Below are 785 nucleotides of genomic sequence, written 5' to 3' on the forward strand. Positions count from 1 at the left end.
GAGCCCCTTCCCATTGACATCCTTTAGGAGCTGCCGGTAATCTCTCCTTCTCTTTTTTTAAAAACTTCTTTATTGTTGAGAGTATTACATATGAATCCTTTTCCCCCCATTGACCTCTCCCCACTCATTCCCACCCCCTCAGCACATGTCCTCACCCCCCTACTGACTGCGCCCATGGGTTATGCTTAAGTGTATGCATATAAGTCCTTTGGTTGATCTCTCCCTCCTCTTCCCCGCACCCCATAGCAATAAGTGAAAACGGTTCTGGAGGTGGCTCCAGCTCTGGCACTGGAGCTACTCTAGCTCTATAGCTGTGCTAGAGTGGGCGATGGAGCTAACTCTGGCTCTGAGACTGGCTCTAACTTAAAACTGGTACTAGTTCCAACTTGAATAGGTGACAGAGCTGGTGGTACTGGATGTGATTCTTATGTCTGGAGCTGGCTCTAGCTGTGGACTGACTCTAGATTTGGTGCTGATGCTGAAACTGGCATGGTAGCTGGCACTAGCTCTGGGACTGGTGATAGACCGTGTTCTAAACCTGGCACTGAAAATGGAAGAGGAGAAAGGTTAACCAAGGTGAATAGCTTTCCATTTGCCTTTGCAAAGACAGGAAAACATCATACTGCCTTTAAGGGAACTCAGCCGATGCCACCCCAGGAAGTCTTCTCAGTGCTTTTGAAGGATGTTCGGTGTTCAATCCTAAGTGTGACAAAGACTGGCAAGCAGGAAGCTTATGTATTCAGTGAGAGTAGCATGTTTGTCTCCAAGAGACGTTTTATTTTGAA

General features: G+C 47.3%; 1 protein-coding gene across 1 annotated transcript in view; it reads left to right on the forward strand.

The window, feature by feature from the left end:
- The first annotated feature begins 489 nt into the window (after nucleotides 1–489).
- Nucleotides 490–785, forward strand: part of LOC102757839 (S-adenosylmethionine decarboxylase proenzyme-like) — a 995-nt gene continuing 699 nt past the window's right edge. Inside the window, exon 1 of the mRNA XM_006771243.1 lies at nucleotides 490–742. Coding sequence (XP_006771306.1) covers nucleotides 490–742 — 253 coding nt within the window. The remainder of the gene's footprint in view (nucleotides 743–785) is intronic.

This window comes from Myotis davidii, unplaced genomic scaffold (assembly GCF_000327345.1).
Source record: "Myotis davidii unplaced genomic scaffold, ASM32734v1 scaffold64, whole genome shotgun sequence".
NCBI lineage: Eukaryota > Metazoa > Chordata > Mammalia > Chiroptera > Vespertilionidae > Myotis > Myotis davidii.